The 24,375-nt window shown below is 44.3% G+C and overlaps 1 protein-coding gene across 1 annotated transcript in view; it reads left to right on the top strand.

Moving 5' to 3' along the window:
* The window catches only part of PAFAH1B1 (platelet activating factor acetylhydrolase 1b regulatory subunit 1), a 112,789-nt gene that overhangs the window by 44,642 nt on the left and 43,772 nt on the right, over positions 1-24,375 (top strand). Inside the window, exon 3 of the mRNA XM_015418889.1 lies at positions 19,353-19,437. Within this exon, the coding sequence (XP_015274375.1) occupies positions 19,353-19,437 (85 nt within the window). The remainder of the gene's footprint in view (positions 1-19,352; positions 19,438-24,375) is intronic.

Below are 24,375 nucleotides of genomic sequence, written 5' to 3'. Positions count from 1 at the left end.
TTCAGTAACTGGTTAGATTTGGACTTCTTAAGGTGAGGAGCACTTGCTCACAACGAACACTATTAAAAAATTTCTTCATGTGTTGGGCGGAATGCAAATTCTGGTGCTCATATTCTCATGACAATAATTAAATGCCTCATGATAAAGAAACCTGTGTGGCCCATGGCTCTAATTGAGCAACCAGTCAATTCACAACTTAATGGTGTGCTATCAAATACTGTCATATTTCTGCAGGGCAAGTCAACCATCAGGGCCCCCCTTTCCATTGATGCTACAGCCTGCCTACCTCTGAGCTCTCCTAACACCGTTTGCTAGAGCAGGGGACACCTCATGTGCTTGCTCCTGCAGGTTCAGCCTCCTCACGTGTGCCTGCTCAAACGGGCAGGCATGCTGCTTCTGCTTGAGCTCGGCCAGCATTGCTGTCATATGCTTGGAGGCTGCTGCCTGTCTCTTCCAGCCTCGGTTGCATGCAACTGGAAGAATGAATCATGCACTTGGTCTCAAAATAGGCTGTACACTCCACATTACAAAAATAAACAATATCTTAGCATAAAGGTAACCTGAATTCTGCAACCGGCAAACTCTAGTTCAATCTTTGTCTGGTTTTTGTAAATGTTTGTAAACTTCACAGCATTTCATATTAATCTCTGCACCCCTCATATCTTCCTCTTATCTTGTGACCTAAATAAACTTTTGTTCAGACATCACAGGAACAAGCCTAGGAAGTCCTTGGATTCTTGTGCTCTCCTTGCTGTGTTCCATTGTGTGCAGCTTGGAGGGCAAAGCCTTCCATGTTCCCAACAGATTGCACTTTGTCATGATGTCCAGGTCAGATAGAATGACAATGATACTTGTGTTACCTTATCCAAGAACCACACTGTGGTTTTGAGTCCTGGCTTGCAGATGAGAGATCAGGATACAGCGGACTGGCTTGTTGGGAGTGTGGCTCAGTCTCTGAGGGGAGGGGAATCATGCAGGGCAGAAGATTTGAGGCTTGTTTCTGTGCACTGCAGAAATATTTTGCCCCACACTGTTCCTGGAGATCCCTTAAGCCACCAGGAGTAGCATTATGTGGGTCTCAGTGGGCTGCCCGCTGAAACCAGCAGCCTTTGTAGCCTATGGGAGGAATTTGAGCACAGGGTTCATTGTCATGGTATCTGTATGGTCCCACCTTCTTTGCCAGAAATCATATTCAGAATCTTTTTCTCTAGCCAGTATGACATTCTTAAATATTTCTGTGTTTTACCAAATCATAAGAGTCATGAAGTTTTCCAGCCTGTCTAGTCAAAAAGGAAAGCTGCCTAGCGTTCTGTAGAGCAATTCTAACTATCCTGTGATTCTTTGACATCCTAATCAGGGTGTGGTAAAGTCCCCCCCTCCCCAACTATTAACAAAGACAGTTTTGTTTTCAAAGGCTGAGATTCTCACTTGGCTTTTGCTTCTCTTTGGGTTATGCATGTAGCATCCAACTAACAAAAATGAAGGCCCTGGGCAAAAATAAAACCAGTTTTTTCCTTCTTTTTCTGATAACCTTTTCAATTTTTCCAAATTTTTGAGGAGTACTAAAACAACTTCTAGAAATTGTTTTTTTCTTTGAAGCTAGTGAAATGATTTTTTTCAAGATCAGGTTTTACTGAGAGATGTATGCATTCAAACTCCAAAGATATTCCAATTAATACAATTCTAGATGCTAAGTTATAAATTACACATTTGATTTGACAGTGAAAAGTATTGTATACATTTCGATTTCCCCGAAATTCCTGTTTTTCCAAAGAGTGTGTGCATGTCAGTTTCCCCGCCCCCATGGGCACAGTATTTCTGGAGATTTTGCAGCTGTACATTCAGTAATTCTCTGAGAGCATGTGCTCCATCACTGAGAAACACGGGTTCCTTTGGAGCATATGGCAACTTGATCTACTAGAAGGGGCAGGAGTCATGTGATGGAGCAAAATAATTTATTTATTTATAGTCAAATTTATACCCCACCCTCCCTGCAAAGCAGGCTCAGATTCTTGGACTGTTGTGGAATTCCTGTTGAAAAGTTACGGTACAGTCTGCAATCAGCATACGCTTGATTTTTTTTGTATATGTGCATTCAGTAAGTTTCATGTTACATTGAACACATGTACAGTTGAACATATGATTGAAACCCCCAATTTATCCAGGTACTGGTTCCCAGTTTCATTTGTGAAGTGAATGATCATTGGCTCTTCCTTACAAACAGGCATACAAACATACATGCAGATTGTACACACATTCACTGTAACATATGGACTGGGCTGCTGAAAACAGTGACCACAAAAGCATTGGGAAGGTAGCTCTCCCTGTTGAGAACCAATGTCATGTAGTGGCTAAGAGGATGCCCTGCAATTTCTCTTCAGATATCTTCAGAGTTGTGAGATCTCTAGGTACGTTCAGACACCCCTCAGTTTCTGTCCCCCGCTACTGCAACATGGAGGAGAGGGTAGTAATGGCCTCTCTTATATGGTTGTTGTAAGAGTTACTTGAAAATATGTGAAGCATGGGGTAGGGTCAGAGTGAAGGACTAGGATGGTTGAGACCCAGATCCAGGGACCCCATCTACAGTGGAGGATTTCTGGGTGACCTTGGGCCAGTCACACACTCTCTGCGTATCCTACCTCATGGGGTTGTTGCTAAGATAAAGCAGAGGGGAGAATGATGAAAGCTGGCTTGGATCCCTGCTGGAGAGAAAGGCAGGGTATAGATGAAGTAAGTAAATACTTGAAATAAGCCATATAAATACTATTGTCTGTCTGTCTGTTTATTTTAGATTAGTGGTCTCCAGCCTTTCTAGAATGTGAACCTATCTTTAACACCCAGACAGCTGCACAGTGACCAGTGAGTACATGACAGGGAGTCATGTGACATCAGTTTCATGATAGGTAGAGGAGGAACTAGGGTTATGACTTCACTAGTTGGGAGGAGAGATCTGTAAGCTAGTATGGAGCACTGGCTGGACCGAGTGGCTGGTTGTCAGGTGGGAGGGGGCAGGGATCTCCCACAATGAGTGGCCTTGCTCCTCCGCTCAGCATGCATGGGAAGAGCGGCGGGGGGAGGGAATGCCCTCGCTCTCTATCCCTGTGCATCAGCAGCAGGCCCCTTTCAAAAAAATTATTTATTTCATTTATATCCCACCTTTCTCTCTGGTGGGGACCAGTGTTACCTCTAAGATGAGTTAGTGTGAGCTTATCTAGCTTGTACCTTCCAAAGTTTGCAGTGTACATAGGCTGATGCAGATTGGGAACAACTGTATAAACCCAAGTGATCTAACTGCAGAGACTTAAAAGCAGTCATAAAGTTAGACCAGTTGCCATTAGCCAGTCTGCATATGAGAGGCTTGGAACGGGTTGCATGGTTGGGTTAGCATCAGGCCCAACGGTTTGATGATGTTAGAAGTGCAAGAAACGTGTGCATCTTGCTACTGCTTTGGTAAGGTGTCACCTGAAGCTGTCAAGCCAGCGCAGGCATGAGGATATTTTCCCCTCTTCCTCCCAGAGAGTGGCCCCTGTTACTTGGAAGATTTGAGGATACATTTTTTACAAATCTCACAGGATATCTCACAGATGCATGACTAGTGGGTTGATGGAAACTTTTTAACAGCCCAGTGGTATCTTGCTACATGCTGCCTTAGGGGTGCAAACATGTTAGGATAGGGACGCAAAGATCCTTCTTTTTGTCTTCATGGTTTATGTTCAGTTGCACATGGAACTGTGCACACAAAGGCCTGCTGTGGAGAGAAACTGCAAAGAACTAGTCTTTTCTATGCTGCAAGAGCACGTCCACATTCCCTTCTAGAGGTGGCCCACGTGGCTGGGAGAGGGGAAGCCATCTTCCCTCCGTCTTCTCTTTGCCACTGCGAGGAGATCTCTGCAAAAGGGCTTGTCATCATTTGTCTGTTCACGGAGCTCGTTTGTCTCCCACCTTCCTTGTTCTGAACAAAGATGGCTTTGAGAAATGTGTGGGCTGCAGCACCAAGATGGCCCGGTCTGATGGTTATGAAGGGTGCCTGTGATGCCTGGGAGAGTCGCACCAGGCTGCTTTGAGGCAAGGCAGCTGAAGCAATTAAAATTTTACAAAGGATGACTTGATGATAGGTAAGAAGTTTCTTTACAAGACTTTGGTAATCTAATTCTATTTCAAATTCCCTCTTGGGGGTACTTTGGGCATTCCGGGGCACTCAGCTGATGACTGCCGTACCTGTGAAGCAAGTCCTTGGGTTGTAAATACCTGAAGGAAGGATCATACGCTATGCTTGCTACCAGAAACTCTTGAAGAAGGAATACAGTTCAAAAGGCTTTCTTCCTCTCTGTGAAATTAAACTCCTAAGATTGAATTTGGAACTGTTATGGGGCTGAAAAGAGCATACCCTTTTTCGGATGAGGCGAAATCTCTGTCGAGTAAACAGACTAGATTTGGGGGGGGGGGTTGCCCCCTTTAAACAGCAAAATAGATTCGACTGTCTGGCAGTGGATGAGAGTGGGGGTACATGTTCTCTGGAACAGACTCTGCCTTCTGATAATGATACAACAATGCTGTGCTGGAAAAACAGTGGAACTGGGCATATTAGCAAACCAAACAGATTTAGTTGTGGAGACGCTCCAAATTTTTTTCGCAAAGCTTGAGATGATTATGGATTTCTTGTCGAGGAATGGAAGGACTTGCCACTGACATTGGAAAAGTTGCTCCGCCATCAAGAGTCTGGTAAAATTGACAACTCTAAAAGTGATGGGAAGATTTTGGGGTTGTTTTTGAAACATGTAAGAGAACTTGTAACTGCTCCTAGGGATCAAAAACTGGATGCTTGCTTATTAACCTATCATCCCAAATGTGTGGCAGTAAATATCTTCCTGTATCGTGGAAAATATATTAATTGGTCATCTAAAAGGTGGGCCAGGAATCATCCTTAAAACTACTCAATCTGCCATCAATCTTGTAAACGTGGAGTGAATCCCAGGCCCTATACTTGTATGAGTGTTATTTGGTTGGGTTTTTTTGCTCTAATCGTATACCAGCATATATACATGTACATGCCTCTGACTATATTGAATTTGTGATTAGACTCCAAAGGGATTTTAGGAACTCCTCAATACAGAAATTAGTTTCACAAACCTCCAGTACAAAAAATTTAATTTTAGAGAAATCTGCCACAAATCTGACCCCAGTGGACATGTCTGGTCTTTCTCACTCTTTGATTCTACTTAATCAGCTGGTACCATCAAAATTACCTTCTGCTAGAGAGGCAGCTAGCCCAAAGACTTCAGTTAGTATGAAACACCAACATCCCTCCCTCTCTGAACCAATTTTAGGCCTGATTACCCCAGGATTAGTGGGGATGGAGGAGGAGGTTGAAGCTAGCCTCCTCTCCTTCTTTGGTGCTCCAATAAATCGTTTACAGGCTTTAGTGACTGTCAGGTCTAACTGACCTTGGGTTCGCTTCAGCAGGTAAATTCTCTAGCAGAAAGGAAACTGAATAGATATAAATTACTTGCCTACCATTTTTCTTCTCACATTGACACAGAGAGTACTCCATCCTTCTGTGTTATACTTCTGAGTATGCAGTCACAGCCGCTGGTGAAACGTCAGGTCCTACAGTGCCAAGACCATGGCCAGGCAGCCCAGAAAATCTACAACTTAATGAACTCTGGCCGTGAAAGCCTTCAACAACATATAGAAACGAAGGTTAGGTCTTGCCAAATTTATGATCCTTTCCCAATTGTCGGGGCTTATCACACTATAGGCTTATTCAGCCCTCATCTCTTACAGACTTATTTGAGGGAAATTAGGCAGGTCTCTCCTCCAAAGTCTGGCCCTTCTAAGGAACCACCTGCAGACTGTAGTTCTGCCCTTGATAACCTATCCTTAGAAGTTCTTGAATCTGGGGATTTCCCCCCTCTTAAATATAACCACCCCCTTTAGAACCAAGTGTTCTAATAGACAGAGTGTCTGCAAACTCCAATTTGTCCTCCTCTTCAGCTTAGCCAAATGCTGCAGTTCTATCAAACTGACAGTCTTCCGCCCTGCATATCAGAATTGTATCCTAGAACATCTTGGGCTGGAACAGTAGATTAAAGGACCCTGGACATGTCGTAATTATCAAAGTTTCATATTATTTTAGTTCAGGAAACTTGGTTGAGAGAATCTATTAGTCTTCCTGCGTATATTACGCCAATTCCAGCTCAAAAAAAGGGTGTCCAAAATTTGGCTTAGCATGTTTAGTATATTTAATATCAATTCCAGTAAATGTTTCTTGGATTGTATCACATCAGTATATTACTGCATTGCTATCCTAATTTCCAGGCTTTTCTTTCAGTACAATTTCAGTTTATTTCCCTCTGCAAATGATTTTGTTGTTGTTCAGTCGCACAGTCGAGTCCGACTCTTCGCGACCCCATGGACCAGCTCCCGCCAGGCCCTCCTGTCTTCCGCTGTCCTCTGAAGTTGGCTCAATTTCATGTTCGTTGCGTCGATGACACTGTCCAACCATCTCATCCTTTGCCGTCCCCGTCTTCTTTGACCTTCAATCTTTCCCAGCATCAGGGTCTTCTCCAGTGAGTGCTCCCTTCTCATTTGGTGGCCAAAGTATTTGAGCTTCAGTTTCATTATCTGGCCTTCCAGGGAACAGTCACAATTATGTAGAGTTGTGGAAAGAACTGGAGAATCTTCTTGAGTGGGTTGCTGAACAGTACTCTAGAGTTCCCATATTGCTTGCGGGCGACTTTAATGCCCGTATCGGCCCAAATGATACCCTCTTGGCCACAGGGTCAATGAAAATGCTGGAGGGGTTACCTTATCCTTATTTATTTCGAAGAAGATCCAAAGATAACAAAATAAATACTGCGGGGAAAAGTTGTTCAATTGTGTAGTGAGTCTCAGGGCTTGGTGATTTTAAATGGCCTTGAGGATTTAGATCCCCACAGCGATGTGCACAAGCATTATTGATGATATCCTGGTCTCAGTAGCTTTTCTCCCACAGATATGTGAGTTTATGGTGGATAGTTTTCCGTGAGGGGGATCATTTCCTGTTGAAATTTGCTATTTTTATTCCCACTGTTGGAGCGACATCAGCCTTGGCCCGAGCCTCGTGGAACATGGTTCCAGTTGAGATCACGGCCCTTTGGTGTTTGGTGTAGTGGTTATGAGCAAAGACTCTAATCTGGGACAGTTGCTGGTGTGACCCTGGGTCAGTCACAAGTTCTTTCAGAGCTGTTCTCTCATGAGCAGTCCTTGAAAGAGCTCTCAGCCCCACCTACCTCACAGGGTGTCTGTTGTGGGGAGGGGAAGGGAAAGGAGGTTGTAAGTAGAGATGTGAAGGCCCGGAAAAAAACCGGAAAAATTCGGGGAAAAACCAGTTTTTTTCCTGAAGCCTTTTTTGTTTTTTTCCGAAAAATTGGAAAAATTGAAAAAATAAAGTACAATAAAATAAATTGACTATGGAACGTTTTATTTTAACATGATGAAAAAAATATTTTAAGACAAGGTGTTCAAATATTTTCCAAATCATTTCTATGACATCAGATTGATCTAATTTCTGTGCACTGAGGACAAGCAAGTCCTAGGTTACAAACTGAACTCTCCAATGCAAGAACAAGATGCATTTCTTTCTTTAGGAGGTGCTATTGTCAGAAGAAAATAAAAAGGTTTCAGTTTTGTTTTTGCATGTGGATGGGTATTCTGTTTGTAATAATTGTTTGGATACACTGTATTTTTAATATGCTAGTTGTGATAATTTCATGCCAAGTAAAAATGTCCATAGTCATATTTTATGTTCCTAAAGTAACAGAATGACTTTCAATCTAGAAAAGACAAAAAAATGCTAATGTAGCATTTTTTTCAATTTTCCCGAAAATTTCCATTTTTTTCCGAAAACGGAAAAAAACCGGTTTTTTTTCCGAGCTTCAAAATTTCCGGAAATTTTACATCTCTAGTTGTAAGCAGCTCTGAGGATTACAATCCAAATTGGTATAAATCCAGTCTCCTCCTCTTCTTTAAACAGCGGGATTTATCACAGTTCCACAGGGCCTGCAAAATGGAGTTGTTGCTCCAGGCCTTTGTCTCAGGTGGCAGATGTCCAAATTACACCGGCCTTCCCTGCTCAATCTGATCAATCAGATAAATGTGTTCTGTTTGCCTCATTCTCCCTAGGGCACCGCCCCCAATCACTGACAGGAATTTGCCCTCCCTGACATGGCTGCTATTACTATTAAAATACTATTAAAATACTTCAGTCTTCATTTTCCCTTGCCCAATGTCTTTCGCAGTTTGTAAGGACTTTTGTGGGCTGCTGCCCCTTTCTCTGATCTTCTCCAGAAGACCCCAAGTCCAGCTCGCCACTGGACCTACTGTCCATCCCTTTTTTTCCTCCCTCCTCTGGCTCTCCCAGCTGAACTCTTAAAAATTCCTGTGCTTTCTGAACAGAGTCAATCTTTTCCTTTTTATCCTTAATTTTGAAGGTTACGTCCTCTGGAGTTAGCCATCTGTATCCGATTGTATTTGTCTGGAGAAAAAGAATTAAATCTTTGTACTTCTTTCTCCTTTGTCTTACTTCAAATGGAATGTCTTTTAAAATTCTGATAGTGTTTTCTCCAACTTTCACGGGTGTGCCAGATGCCGCTTTCAGGATTGCATCCCTCACATGCCTCTTTGAGAATCTTATTACTATTTCCCCAGGCAGATTATTTTTCTTTATATATCCGGAATATGACCTATAGGCCACATCCATATCGCTCAGCAAAAATTCCACCTTCATATCTGTCACTGGGGCCAGTAATTCACTCATCATTTCCTTCAGATTCTCTCCCTTGGTCTCTGGAATTCCCTGGAAGTGAAGAATTAAGTTGGCGTTTTCCATTTGTAGCTGTAACAGCTGATCTTCTGTGGAGATTTGCTTCTTTTCCAGTTTTTGTACTTTCTTCTTCACCCTTTGGGCAGTGGCGTCCACCTCTTTCACCTTCTCAGCTGTTTGATTCATTGTTGACAGCTGCTCCCTGAGATTATTCATCTGATCCAGCAGGGGTTGCATGGATTCCACTAATGTCTTTGCCAGCTCGTTGGTTGCTTCCGGCATTGGACTTTCAGTTCCTTTCGCTTTTAACAGTTTCTCTTTCTCCATCCTCTTCCCCGCCATCTTTTTGGATTGTTTACTTTTGCAAAAGTTTTAAGTCTCTGAATATGCGCTTAAACGCTCAAGCTCACCTTGGTAAGTCTCTCTCAACAGTTATAACAGCTTTCTCTTCCGCTCCCCCCCCGATTCGATTTAAAATGTATGCGCATGGGAGGCGTCCCTCCCCCGCTCGCCTCACTTTCTGTTCCGCGTGGGTGGGGAGCTTTCTTTTTCACTTTAACCGATTGCTTTAGTTGAACTCACGTTCATAATTGGTCCGTAGACCTTGTTTTAGCTCCGTTTCTTACGCTCGACCTCCTGCGCTTGCCCCGGTCAGCGTCACTTAGTTCCATTCGGTCTCACAGCATGAAGAACCATTGGGACGGAGAAGCGCCTCAATTCCCCGGCATCGCGCCGGCGAAGAGGCGACCTCTCGAGAGTCCCATGGCCAGAGCCCCTTCAACCGGGTCCCTGGGGGGGTGACGATCCTGCGCACCCCCTCCTTCTGCTGGAGTGCAGCTTCACCCCCGGAAGGTCCGGGAGGTGAGTCTGCTAGCGCGCGGCCATCAACCGGAAGTTCTGCTCCCAGAAGGTTTTGATCTGCAACCCAGGAGGTCAGTTTAGCTGACAGATGCCTTGCATAAAACTCACCCACTATTGATAGCAGGCTTATTGGGCAGTAGTTTCCTGGGTAATTTGGATCCCCTTTTTTTGAAAATTGGAACTACAATAGCGTTTGTCCATAAAGCAGGCATAGTCCCTGTTTTGTCTATTAGGGTAAAAAGGGTGGCCAGAGGGTAAGCCCACCAGTCTAGGTCGTCTTTAAACAACTCAGGTGAAAGTCCATCTGGACCTGGGGCCTTTCTAGCCTTTAATTTATTTATTTGGCTTTTAATTTCAGTTGGACTAACTGGGGCCCATTCGGGCAAATCAGGGGGAGAGAAAGCCTCTTGTTGCTCAGATAGATCTGTGGAAAAATTGAAGGAGATGTTTAAGAAATAATCTGTCCAAGTCTGGGAAGGTATGGGGCAGTTTAGGGATGAAGAATCACTTCTCAGCCTTTTGGCTAAGATCAACGTAAACATTCTCTAAATAAGTCATCTGTTCTTATCAGTTTAATATCTGATACATTCTGTATTCAGTTTATACGTCAGATACTGGGAGTCTGAAAATGTGCACTCAGGAACTGCACTCAGGTTGGAAGTAGCTCAGTGCTCTGTTGAATTGAGAGCCTGGTTGGCTGCTTTTAAATTAAGACTGAAGGGTTTTTCCCCCTACTCCATCGTCTGGGGGTCTCCTTCACCTTCTGAAGGAGGATCACTACAGAAACGCTTGGTCAAGGCTGATGAGAAGCTGGATTTGCTTGGTTTCCCTTTCTTGACACTTAATAAGAACTCAGCAAGAGGCTTGGAGATTGATTAAGCTGAAGGCATCCAACATGGATAGAGACAATACAGTTGCCAAAGCTAGACTTGTCTGTTCACCTCTGACTTTAGGGATCTCTCCTCCATTAAATCTGCCTGCATATCTAAGTTATCTTGCAGTTCCCACTCATAAGTTTGCTTTTACCCTTGCAGGATTAAATGCTTTCCCATCTGCAGAACTAGCAGGACGTTTTGCGCCAATTCCCTATTCAGATAGGCTCTGTGCGTGTGTGTGTGGTGTGGTTGAAACTTTGGCTCCTTTGTTATTGTTTTGTCCTTAATGAATCACTGTAGATCCTATTGGATATTTCCCATTTTACTTAAACACCATCTTCCTTTGAAGCAATGGGCGATTACTGGAGAACAGTGATCTGGAAACAGCTGTTTTGGTAGCAAAATATTTGGCAATCATAATCTCATTGAAATGCCAAAATTAGTCTTAAACTAGTTATTCAGGAGAGTTTTTATGTTGTTATCTGCATTCAGAATTTGTAATATCTTTGGTTTTTCTTTTATATCTAAATGTTTTATTTTAACAAGATTTCATCATTTATTTATCTTGTAAAAATTTTATTGTTGCCATTTTTTGTAAACCTTGTATCTTAACGTATTGCTATTGAGTGATTGTACATTATATTTGATTTTAACCATGTTTAATTATGCTTAAGACCTAAGGTCATATACATTGAATAAATTGATGATGGAGAGTCGCACCATACGGTGAGTTGCGATCACTGCTGACAGTCTACCCCAAAGACCAGGCATGAGAGCACTCAGAGGCTTAAAGCTGCACTTTGGGAGAAGGTTTTGGGGACACAAACCCCCTCAAGTGAGACTCGCCAACCCCTCCTGACCAAAACAGCCTGAACACCCCAGTCACATCTGTGCCAACTTAAGCCCAATCACATCTGACATCCAGAAAGGCATTGAGAGCTTCAACTTTGAGAGTGGCTTCAGAGCCACCTGCTAAGAAGAAGAAAGCAAAAACCTTTGCCCTGATGCTGGCCATCTCCGTCGATCGCCTCCATCCTCAAACGACAAGATCTTTGAGGTTCCTGCTCCACTGGAGGTACTGGATCTGAACAGATATAAGGACCCCAGAGGACCTTCTCCCAATCAGCTGTCATTTTGCTTTCCATGGGGACCTCAGCAAACACCCTGGTTCCTGTGGTGTCCCCAGCCATGGAGTCAGTGGGATCAGCAGAGTGCCATCGAATGCAAGCGGTGAACTTGACCCTCAGTGTAATGGATCCTCAAAGTATACTGCCCCATCAGAACAATACAAATTCAATTCTGAAGACATTACCAGCCATGGCTCCGTCCATCACAACCCCTGACGACACAATATAATCTTGTTCATCATTGTGGCTGATCATAATTGCAGGCCAGCCATGGAGAAGAGCTTCCAAGCTTTTTTGAAGAAGGTTCTAGGTCCTGGGGTGCTCTCCCTCCCCTCTGTCTATAGGAGTCATGTGACAGAGGTGGGGCGTGCACTCCTTCCCAGTTCTTTTCTTGCCGCCGTGAGGAGAGGATGTGCTTCTAAGCTACTGCTTTGTGATCCTCAGCAATAAAACAGTGAGGTTTTTTTCTCCACAAAGAGCAGTGAGGACTTTCAAAAATCAGTAGGATGGCTCTATTTAGTGTGGGGAACTGCAAAGTGGCCCCAAGTGATGATCATTCTCCATGCCTCCTATGTCTGGGAGAAGGCCACTATACAGCCATGTGCCCAGCTTGTAGATGCCTTATGCCTAAGACACGCAAAGGGAAGACTTAAAGCTGCACTTTGGGGGAAAGCTCTGGGCTCCCAAGATCCCTGTGGGGGAAAATGGGCCTAAATGGATAAGGGCACAAGGGCCCATTCGGTGACTTTGGCATCAATACCATTGTTATTGGAGCTGCAAACTCAAGTCTCCACCACAAGATTAACATCGGAACAGCCTCCAAAAAAAGGCTAAAAAGAGAGCCAAGTACTCACATCACAGTCTGGCCAGATCAACACCACGTCTGTGTCATTCAGGCGCCCTGTGGAACTGATGAACTCCCAAGGTCATCAATCTGCCCTTCCTCAACCCTGATGATCAGTCTCTCCTCGGAGCTGAGCATTGACACCAATGATATTTAAGTCAAATTGCCCCCGGCACCACAATTCATCATCAGGGCTTGATGTTGACTCATTTTCGTATCTGAAGATGCCCTCACCATCGAGAAGAGTATCAAGGTCCCCAGATTCCTTGGAAGATGAGATTTTCAAGGTGCCTCCCCTTGCGTCTCAGGACAAAGGGCAACCAGATCCACAGCCACCAAATCAGTAGCCATCTCAGCAGAATCCATGGGGCCTGTTTCCATTCCTGATGCCACCACAGTGGACACAATGGGCATTCCCATGGGCTCCATACCCATGGCAACCTGTAAAATCTTCTGTGAGATCCAAATTGGATCACGAACACCATTACCACTCTGACGTGGGTTTCATCCATCACTTTTACAATTCAGAGGACGCACTCTACCAACTTTCGGAAGCGGGCTCAGAGAATGCTTTGATGCCATCCCTGGAGGATTCAGTCATGGACCCATGTGCTCCCTCCCCAACAGACGACCTAAAGATGTATTTGGAGCAGCTGATCCGAATGTTGAAAGCCCTGGGTCTAGAGTTTAATGCTTCAGAGCTGCAACCTTCCAACCCTATAATGAAGGTTTTATACAGTCCCGACTCGGGTCCTGTGGCACTCCCACTGTTACAAGGGATACAGGACGTAGCATCAGCACCAGTATTGTTTAAGAAGATGGAAAATCTCTATAGGATCAGGGAAGAAGTCTGTGACTACTTGTTTCACTACCATCAAGCAAACTCCATAGTATCAGAGGTCTTACCAACCAAGGAAAGAGCTGGAGGCAATTCATTCCCACTCGATAAAGAGGGAAGAAGGCGCAGTCTGCTGGGAAGGCAGATCTATTCCTCTGGGGCTATGGGACTGAGGGTGGCTAACTTCACAGAGGTCATGAGCTGCTACCAAATGTTATTATGGGGAAAGATGTCACAGTTTCTAGATTACTGCTTGTTGATAAGCAGAGTATGGCTGAGTTCCTCATTGCAGAAGGACAAAAATTAGGAAAACAGCGGCTCAGTGCTGTGAGAAATGGAGCAGATTGTAATAGCGGGTCAGTGGCCTCTTGCATTGTCATATGCAATATGGAGATATTCATGGTTACACTCCTCAACCCTTCCACTCGATACAAGAGCCAAAATACAGGCTCTCCCATTTGAAGGTCGAGACCTATTCAGTGACCAAACTGACACGTTTTTGGATCAGATTAGGAAAAACAAATTGACAGCTAAATCCTTTGGCATAATCCAGGGGTGGCCAAACTGCAGCTCGGGAGCCACATGAGCCTCCTTCACACAGTCTAATGTTAATAAAAAGCAAATTTGCATATTTTCCAATAAAAACATGTGCGTAATATTTGTTTATGTCTTGCGGCTCTCAAACACCTGACGTTTATTCTGTGTGGCTGTTAGGTTAAGCAAGTTTGGCCACTCCAGCATAACACATACTTCTTTGACACCTTTTAAACAAAGGTACTTTCCAAAGATCGAACCTTAATTGAGGCTATTGGGCACGGGAGTACAGATACCAGGGCCCTCCACCCCTCCAGCAAGGCTTCAGGCCTCATTACATTCAACAATCCCAGCCCAAGAGACAGGGTAGACAATGGGGAAGCATCCCTTCCCAATCCCCTAGAGACCAACATAGCAGAAGTGCCCCATCTACCGGACTAGATTATGACCAGGGTTTTTTGAATAGGCTGTCCAAGTTATTTTATGAGTGGTGCCAAGTTACTGTTGATAGTTGGGTCTTATCTATAGTAAAGAGAGGTTACTTCTTGAATTTCAAATCACTGCCTCCACTTGAATACTCTCCAGCCCAGTCCTGCCACCCTTCCCCTTTTCTAATGCAAAAGGTCTCCTCTCTATCAGTTAAAGGTGCAATTACAAAGCTTGCTCCTGAGGAACCATAGAGGGGCTTTTTTTCTAGGTACTTTGCCATTGACCAGGTGGGTGCAAGAGGCCCATTTTAGATTTAAGATCCCTGAATGAACATTTGAATGTCCCAAAGTTCAGGATGTTATCCATCTAGGCTCCAATGTGTGGTTTGCCATGCTAGATTTAAAAGACGCATAATTCCATACCTCGATCCACATGGACAGTACAAATTATTTGAGGGTCAGCTATTCAGGTACTACCTAAAAGTACGCAGTGCTCCCTTTTGGGCTTGGAACTGCACCCAGGGTACTCACCAAGTGTGTCTCAGAGGTTATAGCTCACTTGAGGTTGAAAGGTTGTACAGCATACCTTACCTGGATGATTAGCTCTTCATTGATGACTCTCCAGAAAGACTGGTCAAGAACCTTACCTTAGCCCTGCAGACTATATAATCACTGGGAATAATCCCACCTCACTCCAGTTCAGTCTATCAACTTCATTGAGGCTGCTTTAGATTCCCGAAAAGAGATAGCATATTTACTCCTCCCCAGGGCTAAGATTATGTTGCCCCTTGTTAAGAAATTTCTGTCCAACAGGTACCAGTCAGCCAAACACATACAAAGGTTATATGGCCTCCACCACTGCAGTGGTCCCATATGCTTGGTTACGCATGAGGCCTTTGCAAAATTGGATTATAAGGAACTTCAGTGTCAGTTCCGAACTGCAATGGAGGAGACTCTCTATCCCAAGAATCATTGTAAGGTCTCTTCTATTTCGAGAATCATTGTAAGGTCCATATCAGAAAATCTCAAGGGAATCCCTCTACGGGTCCAGTCCCATGATGTCTACCTCTCACTGAGGCGTCACTCAGTCTGTCTGTCGGGGACTAAAAGTGAAAGGAACGTGGACTAAGAAAAAATCCACACTTCACATTAACCCATTTGAGTTGAGAGCCATCAGACTTGCTCTCGCTTCTTTTACAGAGATTATCAGAGGAAGACATGTTCTGGTAGCAATGGACAATGTCACAGCAAAATTCTACCTGAATAAGCAGGGTGGCATGGGATTCCTCTGCCTGTGCAGAGAGACCACACACATCTGGCAATGGGCAATAAGGCACAGGGTGCAATTGTCAGCTATTCATATACCAGGTTTAAACAATGTGATGGCAGTCAGCCTAAGCAGGGACACAGGGACAGAACAAGAGTGGTCCATATCAGATCGCTATCTGGTCCCAATTTTCAAGAAATGAGTCCCTGAGATAGGCCTGTTTGCCATCACTTCTGTTCCAAAGCAACCGTGGGCATAGGTTCTATGGGGGATGCCTTTTAATGGCTATGGGTAATTCCCAAGATAAAGGCAGACCGGTGATCATGCATCCGTTTAGTCCCCTTCTGGCTCATAAGGGTGTGGTTCCCCACACTGTGGCAACTGGCCAAAGGGTGATGCAGGGCATTGTCCCCAAAGGAGGATTTTCTTCACATAGGGCCTGTCTATCATCCTCAGGTTCAATCCTTGGACCTGACTGCTTTGCTAATCCTGCAATAGAAGAGCCCACTTGCGGTGAGGGTGGGGTATAAATATAAAAAATAAATAAATTTGTGCAAAGCTGAATAGGTTATAACTGCCTCTTGCAAACCCGCAGTGAGAAGGTTGTATAAATGGAAAAGGTTTGTGCACTGGAATGGCGAGCAGGGCATTGATCCACAATCATGTAGTTTGAATAAAATCTTTGATTACTTACTGGATCTGAAAGAAGGGGGTCTAGCGACCTCATCTATAAAGGTTCATCTAGCTGCCATTTCTGCGTTTTATATCCTAGTTAATGGACAGTTAGTCATCTCTGTTTCAGAGTCCAAAAGGTTCTTAAAGGTTGGTTTAATATGTTCCCACCAGTTGTAAACCCCCCCCCCCCATTCCTCAATGGAGTTTGTCTCTAGTCCTGTCAAAATTGATGTATAAACCTTTTGAACCCATGGCCACTGTGGAGTTGTCTTTTGTCTCTTTATAAAACTGCCTTTTTGGTAGCAGTTATCTCCCCTGGAAGGGTACATCATGATGTACAAATGCTACATCTGGCAGCGTGGCTAATTCACTGAACCCTGACTTGTTAGTCAGGGCTTTGGAGGTTCTAGAAGCAGCACTAAAGCTGAGTGTCCATGAGCCGTACTCTTCCAAGTGGGACACTTTCACAAACAGGGCTTCAACTCAGGGATTCTGTCTGACTTCATGTCCTTTAACAGTAATTTTTTACTGCCTTCTGTCCCTAAAGGTAGAGGACTATCCATCTTACACTTACACTTAGCAGCCATCTCAGCTTACCATGACAGGATAGAGGGGTGTTTGATATTTGCTCATCCCCAATCTAGGAAGTTCCTAAATTCCTGCTTAGTCTATTCCCACCTTACGTTGCACTCTTCAGTGGAGTCTGTCACTGGTACTGACTGGCTTGAATGGGAAAACTCTTCGAGCCATTGGTCACTTCTAATATGGTGCTAGTTACATACAAAATGGTGTTTTTAGTTGCCATCACATCAGCACACAGTGTCAGTGAGTTGGGTGCCCTCAGCTGTGACCCTCCCCCCTTCCCTTAAGTTCCCCAGGGATAAGGTACCTTGAGATATTTAGTGTGACCTTCCTTCCCAAAGTGATATCTCAGTTCCACCTGACACAGGACATAGTTTTACCTGAGCTTTCCCCCAACCTCACCTCTCCCTCTGAACACACTTTTCACACGCTGGATGTCAGGAGATGTTTATTATTTTGTCTAGACTGTACAGAGGAGTTCTGCAGGGACAGTTCCTTGTTCATTTGTTTCACTGGGCATGACCAGCCCATGCCCTCCTTCATGGTATGTGAGCTCATCATTCTCCCACGTGGAACTGCTCAGAAACCACAAAGATAAAAACATGGTTGGGCTTTCCTGTAATGGATGTGCATCGAGTGGTCTTCTGTTAAGGCACACATCCGTCCCTCCTTCCCCACTGTGGTCTGCTGTGAGCTCAGGGTCACAACACATGGCGGTGGAAGGAAGACCGAGGGAAAATCACTTCCCTTCTCCCAGTCATGTGGCTGGTTTGGGTGGAAGAGATTGGCTCCGGAAGGGGTGGGAGTGCTCTCGCAGCATAGAAAATTCTAGTTATTTGCAGAGTTTCTCCCTGCGGCAGGCCTGCACATGTGCAGTCCCATGTGCTCCTGCACAGAAGACCCACTTGGGTGAACATCAGTTACAGGTAAGTGCAACTGTGTTTTCTCCCTCATTGCAAGGAAGGCCTAAGATCCTTTGCCTCTGTATTAAATTTATATCATCACTGTACCAAATAGTAATTCCAAAACTCCTTGTGGAGTGCAACTGACAGTGCTGTCTAATAAAAAATTACGAATGGTTTGCAAGCATTTTAAAAACAATTTTTAAATTTAAAAAGTCAAATATGACAAGGCCCAGAACAGCATTTTGGATTTAAAATGATGAGAAAGCAGGCAAAGAACTGCCTTAAGGCCTGAAGGGATGGTGCCAAGCGAGCACAATTTAGGTGTGCTCTCTTGATCCTCTGCTGCCTGCTATACTTCAGGTGTCTCCTCTGATACTCTCAGTTCATGGGTCAGGGGAGTGTTAGAATCAGATAAGCATGTCTGAAGGATAAAACAAGCTGTTTAAATTGAGCCTGGAAAAAGGTTGCCAATATGGATATGTGGTCCCTATGTCCTCTACCAATTAAAATTTGTTTGGAGCCAGTTGAATTGCTGGAGTGTTTTCAAAGGTAGCCTCATAGCAATTGAGACAATATCTGTACTTGGATGATGGAGGCCAGATCTTGAATGTTGAGGAACAGGCCCAGCAGGAGTTACATACCTGGAGCTGGAAAAACACCCTTCTGGATACAGCTGCCTTCCTGGGATTCAAGAAGCAGATCTTGCAGTTCTGGGTCTTTCCAAATCAGCTTCCTCTTACACAAGGCCATTTACTTATTAGTCACTCCAGAGTGACTGGAGTGCTATCACTTTTTTTTTTTTTTAATCTGGATTGAATGTCAGACTGTTGGCTCTCATGCAACCTCTCAGTAATTCCAACCAGTAAATTGGGGTTTTGAAAATGAGATTTGATGAAAAGGTGGGATAATTGAGTTCCATCAATATATAACACTGAACTTATGGAGATGTTTTTAGAAAGGCACCCTATCGTGAAATCTCCCAGATACTGATGAAACCATGGAAAGAAGTGTTGTGCTCCCCCTCCACCATTCCCGGTCATGCCAAGTAATCTGGAAGGATATCATAATTAAGGGGAGAGGCCATGGCTCGGTGATGGAGCGCATGGTCTGGTCTGCTTGCAGACAGTCCCGGCTTTGTTCTCCCTTTTCATTTAAAAGTATCTTGGGTACTAGGGTTGGGAGATGACACCTCTGCCTGAGACCCTGGAGAACCCAGGTCAGTCAGAGGGAAAAGTTATTGAGCAGCTGGAGCAGTGGTCTCACAAGGCTGCTTAGTCAAAACCACTGAGAGGTCCAGGAGAATTAACCAGGGCACATTCCCCATGCCAGTTCTCCAGCAAATAACAATAGCCTTTTTATACTACAGTGAACATTGTGGGAAGGGCAAGCAAGTTCCTTCATGAAATCTTTGATTGTCCATAAACATCCAGGTCATAACAGTCATAATTGCTTATAATCTTCCTTTTAAAAAAAACCCAACTGTGCATGTTCCATATAATTCCTGTCAAATATGTGGCCTGCTTAGGATGTTGCTTTTGGGGGGCTGGGAAGAATTCTACAGGATTTTAATGAAGGTGTTCTAATAATTCCAACAGTAAAATCTCTCTGTTTAGAAATCGAGCGATAGCAGATTACCTTCGTTCTAATGGCTATGAAGAGGCGTACTCTGTTTTTAAAAAGGAAGCAGAGCTTGATGGGGTAAGTACAAAGACTTGCGTCTTATATTTTTGGTAAAAGTGATATGTATTGTTTAGCTTCTTCAAAGCTTTCTATAAAATGCAAGCCACCTCCAAGCAGTGCCCCTGATGTTAGATTTTTGTTTGCGCAGATATTGGTACTTTAGCTCAAAGTTGGTTAAAGTCAACTCAAGGATCCAGATTTTGATTTAAAATGTCTTCTCTTTTTCTCAAGTATTTCCCTTCTTCTTGCAGTGCATTCCACGCAGCCCCTTTTTCAAGTGCAAGCACATGGTTCTACAACCCAAATTCTCTTGTATTGTTTATTGAGCATCCCATTCTGTTGTTTGTAATGACTCACTTGGTTGTAATCTGCCTTTAATCCAAGTGAGGAATGGGGGATTATATGTAAGTATTCAATGTGGAGGTTTCTGTCTCGCTGCATCTTTGAGACAAAACAGTGAGCTCCGCATCACCTGCTCTCTCAAGAGCAAGTTTAAGGGAAATGTTTGTTTTGTCTGAACATGGTCTATAACTCAGAAGGTCCCAACCCACATTCTGATCAATGTCAACCCTTGATTGAAAGTAATTTTGTGCTGAAGAGAGCAAGGAATTTTCGTAGCGGTTGATACCTTCTCGCTGGAGGCCAGCTGAGCAGGGGTAGGAAGGCTCTTGGAAAACCTTTCAGAGTCGCACATGGAAAAAGAGCAGCATGCCACAAAACCTAAACTTCCAGTACTTAGCTGAAGCTGCCATTGGAAAATACAGTGGAAGCCAATTACGTTTTATTCTATAGTTAATTCTGGTGTCAGTGTTAGGGCTGTACCTGCTTGGCACTACACCAAAGACAGTTTCAATTAGCCAGATGGGTGTAAGAACAGCCTGTCCTTGGTCCTTATAAAGGACTCCTGTGGGCCACTTGCAATATTGTTGTGGATCCCCGGTGGTATGTGGATCCCCAGTTTGAGAAGTGCTGTTTTAGCTCCACAGGTTGCAGATTACACTAGGTTATTTGGGATGGTAAAATCCCATGCAGACTAAGCTTCAAAAAATTTTTTTCCCGCATAATGGGCAAATGTGATTCAGTGTAAGTATACAGAAGTCCCCGTATATATTGATAAATAGAGGAAGTTTGTTTGAGCCCTGGCCTCTGTTGTAAACAGGAAGCTGGACTGGATTGACTCTTGGTCTGATCCAGCAAAGTAGGTCTTATTACATAACCCTACCACAAACTCTGTTTATTATGGGGGTCTTAAACATAGGGGGCACTTCCTGTGGGGAAAATATTTAAATTCACCTAGGACGGCACAGCATTTTTCCAAAATGAAGGCCTTGGAGGATCTTGCTGCTGCAGGAGCAAGTGTGTGAAACTGTGTAGTTCTGTTCTCCATGCTGACAACATCACATTTTTTATGGCTAGTTTGTAAGTTTTAGAATGCTGAATGGATGTGGTTATTCATGTGCCTTTGATAATCAACTGCCACTTCTGGGCTATATTTTGAGGCTGCTAGTAAATCATGCATTTAAAGAAATTGTATATTTCTCGAACTCTTAAACTGCCCAAGAGTATTTAATCTTATTTACAGGTATATCTAAATTCAGATTCCCCCCTTAAAAAAAAAAGGCATCGTTCTTTTAATGTTCAAACTACCCACCTTTACGTGTTCTGGAAAGGGCTTTGCTTGGGGCACACTCTTGGAGTGGTTTTGCCTTTCGAGGCTGCACACAATTACTTTCTCTAGGTTAACCGGGGTGGTGGTGGTGGATCTTATCATTTATTACTTCTGTGGTTCTGTTTCTCACGAAGGGTTGGATCCAGAGTAAATTTTGTGCTAGCCGAAGGCACTTTGTCTGTGGAAGAAAGTTTTTCTGTCTTGCCTTCTCGCTGTGCTTCCCGTGGATCTCCCTGAAATGCTGCTGCTGGGGAGACTCAGGAATGGTCTGCAGCTGCAGCAAGGGGGAATAGGCGGAAAGGGCATTTTCTCCCTCTGAGGTGGCGGACATCTTGATAGGGAGGCAGGAACAAACTTTCAGCCCAACATGGGAGGCCTTAATGTCCCCCAGTTGGATTCCAGTTACAACAGAGAGTCCAGCCCTGGTAATGTAAGACCCTCTGGGCCATATCAGTATTTTCTGGATCTTATGTCTTAAGCAGACTATGCAGGGTGAGCTTGGGAATATCTGCCACAGCCTCATCCCTAACCCCACCAGGGGGCGCAGGAGATCCAGATTTTTCATAGGGCCCCGCTCCTCCTCCTCCTTTTCTTCCCCCTTTCCTAGGAGAAGGCAGAGTTTCTCTCTGATGAACAAAACGCAGAGATACCAGAGCAGCCAAATAGATTCTTTAAGGCAAATAGATTCTTTAAGGCAAAGCCCTCATTGCATTAGAACTCCAACAATGCCCCCCCCCCGGAGGATGAGGTCAAAGGAACCCCCAGTTCCTAAGCAGAGGTCTAGACCCAAAGGGAACAAGGAGTTTCCCCCCAGATCAGAACCCACAGAAAGAGTGGTTCCTTTCCTTGAGTACTTTTGTAAAACAATTAAAATCTGAATTGAGTTAAAGCAGTGGCAAATAGATAATGCCCAAGTTACCTTAAGAAATTATACGCCCTTCCCTCCTTCGCTAACGAGCTCTTACGGGTACCACTAGTAGATGGTCCCATCACACCTCTGCAATCCTCAGGCCTCTTAAAAGACAGCTTTGACAAGAAGGCAGATTTCACCTTGCATAAGGCACATGAAGCCATGATGATGGCAATCAAGGCTTCTACAGCGGCATCCATCATACCAAGAGCTGCTAAAAAAAACTTTGCCTAAGACCTTGAGGTGTACAGATAGAAGGCAGTACAGTGGGGCCTCCTTTTAAGCCCAACAGGCTTTATCAAGGTTCAGGCAAGACCAAAGAAAGATCTCCTGGAAGCAGTCAAGACCCTTCTACAGAAGAGGACAACTATCCAGATTCTCTAGACAACTCAGTCTTTGATCTGAAAAGTCCAATCAGAATGATGCCAGCAGCATCCCAGTGGGAGGACAGCTTTTTATTCAAGGAAACCTGGATACAATATCAAGCAGACCTCTGGTCCATCAAAGTAGTCATTAAGGGTTATGCGATAGAATTCTTCAGCCTCTCACAGGAACCTTCATACAGTCACCAGTTTCCAAAACAGCAGAAAAAAGAGAATAAGACTGTTCAGGCAGTTCAATGCCTTTTTTCGATAAATGCAATTGATTCAGTCCCATTTCCAGACAAGGGGTCAGGAGTCTACTCCATATTCTTTACAGTGCCAAAGAGAAACAGAGATTGGAGGGCCATCTTAGACCTAAAATTCCTGAACAGGTTTGTGACAATGAGGCAATGCCGCATGGAATCCCTACGCTCCATCATGGAATTTCTGCAACCAGGAGAGTTTCTCACTTCCATCGACCTCACAGAGGCATATCTTGATGTTCCTATTCTCTCAGGTCACAGGAAATGCCTCTGCTTCTGCTTTGGGAACTCCACTTCCAATTCAGAGTGCTCTCATTTGGTCTCTCTATGGCTTTGAGGGTGTTTTCCAAGATACTAATCACTCTGATTGTAAGATTGAGACATTCATCCATACCTAGACAACTTTCTGATCAGGTCCAGCACCAGAAACAAAGCTCAGCTAGACACAAAGTTAAACATACAGTGCCTTCAAGATCATGGATTCATAGTCAACCCACAAAAGAGCTCCCTATCTCCCTCTCAAGGACTGGAACATTTGGGAGTTACCATCGACACCTCCATCAACCAGTTGTTCCTACTTCAAAACAAAGCACAAAGAATAATGGAGCTGTCAAGCTCTGTAATCAAGGCCAGGTCTACGCCCCTCATGACCTTGGCCAAGCTACTAGGCCTCATTATATTGTACATAGGTGTGATCCAGGGGGCCTGACTGCAGCAAGAAAGCTGTGACAACTGTTACCACCCTATCAACTTCAGATCATGCAGAGAACGAACCTGTCCCTCCAGATGCCAGTCCAGGTGGAGACCAAACCATCCAACCTGTCACAAGGCGAAACATACTAGAAGTGAGAGATACTGCAGATTTTCACCAATGCCAGCCTCTCAGGCTGTGGAGCAATGTTAGATGACAAGCCAATCAAAGGAACTTGGTCAAGAGCAGAATCCAAGCTGGAGCTGAGAGCCATATGGCTAGCGTTAAGGCATTTTCACAAACAAGTCAGACACAGACACATCCTCATAAGAATGGACAGTATTTTGGCAAAGACCAAGTGGGTTTGGGGTCTTCCAATCTCCACAAAAAAGCCCTGAGAATCCTTTCCTGGGCCGAGAAGCACTTATTGTTGATTGCAGCAGAACACATAAGGGGTCTTCCAACGATAAAGCGGATTGGCTCAGCAGACAAAAAAGAGCTCTTCTTGAAGATAGTGAATCAGTTGGGACAACCACAAGTAGACAGACCTCTTTGCCTCCCCGACAAATCACCAGCTCAGCTGCTTCTTCACAAGGTTCTACCACCACAGGGCAGAAGCGACGGACGCACTCTCTTAGCTCCCTGGCTCAAGACTCTACTATTCGCCTTCACCCCTCTCCCAATTCTGCCCAGGGTCCTCTGGAAGATGTATGAGTGATCATTATACTTCTGGCCCTGTTCTGGCCACACCAGCCCTGGTTCGCAAACCTCCAGGAGATGTCAGTAGACCCTACCTGCAAATTACTGGTGTCCTAAGACATGCTACAAAGGATCTCATCTGGCATGGACTCCCTGCCTGGTTGCAGTTGACTACCCGAAGGTTGAAAAGTGGTGCTTCCTGTGATTGGAATATGATCCCGACATGACGGAGATTCTACTGGCATCCTGAAGACAATCCACAACAGAATATACAGTACATCTTGGAAAGCCTTCATACAGTGGTGCAGAAGAAGGGGGGTAAACCCATTAAGACCATTGCTCACTTCAATTTTAGCATTCCT

This window comes from Gekko japonicus, unplaced genomic scaffold, assembly GCF_001447785.1.
Source record: "Gekko japonicus isolate JY-2015 unplaced genomic scaffold, Gekko_japonicus_V1.1 scaffold1911, whole genome shotgun sequence".
NCBI classification, from domain to species: Eukaryota; Metazoa; Chordata; class Lepidosauria; order Squamata; family Gekkonidae; genus Gekko; species Gekko japonicus.
The sequence above is the reverse complement of the archived record's forward strand: the minus strand, read 5'-3'. Positions and strand labels throughout refer to the sequence as shown.